The 3,328-nt window shown below is 56.8% G+C and overlaps 1 protein-coding gene across 1 annotated transcript in view; it reads right to left on the minus strand.

Annotated features, from left to right (window-relative positions):
- DQ04_05281020 (hypothetical protein) overlaps positions 1–2,726 on the minus strand; it is a gene marked incomplete at both ends in the record, with an annotated part of 3,123 nt that extends 397 nt beyond the window's left edge. Inside the window, one exon of the mRNA XM_009314096.1 lies at positions 1–2,726. This exon is cut by the window's left edge and continues 397 nt beyond it. Within this exon, the coding sequence (XP_009312371.1) occupies positions 1–2,726 (2,726 nt within the window).
- Between the last annotated feature and the right edge of the window lie 602 nt (positions 2,727–3,328).

Genomic DNA, 3,328 nt, shown 5'->3' on the forward strand with positions numbered 1-3,328 from the left:
CCGGACGGATGCAGCAGTTCCGACAGCGAGGCGTCGCTCTTGCCCGACTCATACCCGCCAAAGCAGTACTTGAAGGCGACGTACACCTCCGTGAGGTAGCGAATCTGCAGGAGGATGGTGGCAGTCCAGTTGGGGTGCGTCCGCAGCAGCCACACAATGTTTGACATCTTCCGCATCAGCCACGGAATCAGCAGGACGGCAACTTGTGTGGTGTCTTCCGACGACGATGATGACCTGGCGGTCGCACGCGCGGCGTCACTGTCGTTGGCACTTCTCTCCCCGAGATGGTCCCCGTGCTTAGTGCCACGCCGCCGCCCCTGCAGCAGCTGCTCGTCCTGCTGTGGCTGGTCGTCGCCGCCGTCGTCCGTGCCCACCTCTACGAACAGGCAGCCGCACGTACTGCAGGCGGGGGCAATGCGTTTCGGGTCCGCCGCCTCGAAGTACGCCGGAGAGGAGGAAATGGGTGCACCAAAGTCGAGGTCGACGGGCGGGAAGAAGAGACTCACCTTGCGCCGCGCCACACGGTTGCGGTAGCGCGTCACCACGTCCGTCTCCTCGTTGTCGTTACAGCGGCAGCGATATCGTGTGCTGTGCCACGTTGACGCGTACTTGTACCAACCTTTATCCGCCAGCCGAATGGTGTTCAGCAGGAGATCACTGAGGGCCACCACTAGCCATATCCAGTTCACGCGGCGCTGCAGCATGGGACGGTTCTTTTCCACCAGTGAAAGGTTGAGGAAGGTCTCCGACGAAAGTAGGAGGACATCCCGAAGCACGCGACGACCAATTGCCATGATATTGCGTAGACCAAGAAGCAGCATGAGAGGTGTGCTAAACTGCAGGACGCGCTTCCGCCACTGCACCGGAAGCCCCATCTCTGCAGGGATGCCTTGCTCTTCACCACCCATCCCCTTTTCGCCATGACCGCCTGCGTACTCTGTCGTGCCCACGACTCCGCTTGACACCAGGCTAATATTGCTACCGTTGAACTCACCGCTGGGCACCTCGAAGGGCTCCTCTTCCTCGTCCTCGTCGTACAACGCCACGTGCTGTTTAGAGCGGTTTGAGAGAAACCGACTCCCACCATGCTGGTGACTACCGGTCGCGTTGCACGGCGACGGAAGAGCATCGCCTAACCGCGGTTCGTATGGCAATGTGTGAAATAACGAGAGATAACCGGAAGGACAGCACGCCTTGTCCCCCAACTGGTTGAGAGACTTCTTGCCGCCGTCATTCGTCCGCTTCGTTGGCGCAGTTCCCTCAGGCGCGCCACCAGTATGATGTTCGTCATCGCCGTTATTGTTGTGAGCCGTTTCATCACCAGTAGAACTGTCATTCAACGTGCGCAGTGGTCGCAGCAGTTGAGTCTCTGGCACCAACGGTGACCGGCGCATGGAGTTGTGGCGCCACGTATCGGCCATGAGCGACGCTGGCATTGTGGATTGCACTGACGGTGGAGATGACAACGCTTCCTGTGGCACCGATTCTATTCTCGTCGCAGATGCATAACTGCTATCTTCGCGGGCCTCAGACGAGTCTGGGTTCAGCTGCTTCTCCTGTGGTTGATCCGGGTTCATGTTTTCAGCGATCATGTTGTGTATGGTGTTGTATACCTTATCCTTGACGTAAAAGCACCGTGTTGCGTTGAGCTCCGCTGCTGTCAGCTCGTCGGGGTTCACACTCACACTTTCTTGCCGCCTCCCCAGCGTTGTAGTCGGCATTGTCCGCCGCCACGGGAACTCCGCCCGCGCCACGCATGAGTACATGTCGTCTGTCACAAGCGAGTCCATTTTGCTCGTGTCGGCGCTGCCCACGCCTTTCTCGCCCGGGAAGGTGCCCGTCTTCCTCTTGTAGCCCAGCAAGGCACTTGTGTGGGGAATCCGGAAGCAGGAGGACACGGAGGTCTTGAGTCGGTCCAGCAACCCCCTCACAGCATTGCCGTGCTTCATCACAAGCCGATCAATGACCTCCTTGAGGTACAAGATATTCAGTACCCAGCGACCAAGCTTGAAGAGACTGCGACCGTGCCGGATGGTGTTGCCGTTGCGCCAAAACCGCTCGGCCCAATAATCCACGAGAACCTGAGAGTCTGGTGAGAAGAGCATAGGATGCTTGAGGAAACACATCATTGTCTGCAGCCCGTATTGCAGACACTTGAGGAGCTTGTCCCGCCCCTCTGACGCGGTCAAAACGTACAGCACCGTGCTGCGCGGGAGGTCGTTAGGAATGAGCGCGCCAACGGCGTCCATGTCGTCTTGGAAATAGCCCTCGACAAGCACCTGTGTCCGCCCCAAGTTGTCGCGTTGGCGCAGCAGCTGCGGCGCGTCAATGCAGTCACCGCCGTCTTCGTTCTCGCCGCCACCAAATTTCGCGGGGTAAATGACGGTCATGAACGGGTCGACTGCGGCTGGGGGGTTGGTTGGACTGTCTACAGTGAACGGCATCCTGCCACTGTTGCCCGCCTCATTGACAAAGTCCATGCTGCCGCGCTGCAAGATCTCTTGGCTCTCCGTCACACAGCGACTCAAGTGCGGTGATGTTGACATGTGCGTGCGTGCCGTAGGGAAGAGTCGGGCACGGAGTGCGGGCGCCTCGCCGCCGCTCTTATGAGGGGGGACCTCGCCATTGGGCACCACGGCCGTGGCGTTTGCCCCTTCGCCTGCCGTGCGATCGGGCTCCTCATTCAGTGGCACACTCTTCTTTTTGTGTGTTAGTTCCTCACTCATGACGCGGCGTCGCAATCACGCACCTCGACGTCCCACACAAACGTGTGTTTTGTTTTTTCCTTCTTTGATTTCTAGCGGCGGTGTTGCCTGAACCTACGCGTGTGCAGGCGCGTGCCGATTAAGTGGGCGGGGCTTTGGGGGTTTTATATATAAAAAAAAACAAAAAAAAAAAACAAAAGCAAAAGTGGCCGGCCGGAAACAAGAACAACAACAGGGATGCGGAAAAAGAAAACAACAGAAACAAAAATAACGAAGAAAGACCAACCAGGGAGAAAAATAAAAATACAAACTCCTTCGTCCTTCTCTTGTTGTGTCCTTGCCCTCTATCCCTTATGTGCACCTTCCCCTCCACCACCACCGCGGGTATTTACGCGTAGGCGCGCGGAGAAGCGAAAAAGAGAAGCATAAGAAGAGGGGAAAGTGAGTGATGGCGACACGCAGATGTGTCTTGCTCGTCATGTTTCAGTTTGGCTTTTTTTTGGAGTGTGTGTCTTCCGTGTGAGCAGTGCAGCAGCGTGCCTGTATGCGTGCAGATACGTCTTCTTGTTTTGTTTCATTTCTTTTTGGTGTGTTTGTTTGGCTTCCGTTAGTTCTTATATATA

This window comes from Trypanosoma grayi (assembly GCF_000691245.1).
Source record: "Trypanosoma grayi strain ANR4 Tgr_528_V1, whole genome shotgun sequence".
Taxonomy (NCBI): Eukaryota; Euglenozoa; class Kinetoplastea; order Trypanosomatida; family Trypanosomatidae; genus Trypanosoma; species Trypanosoma grayi.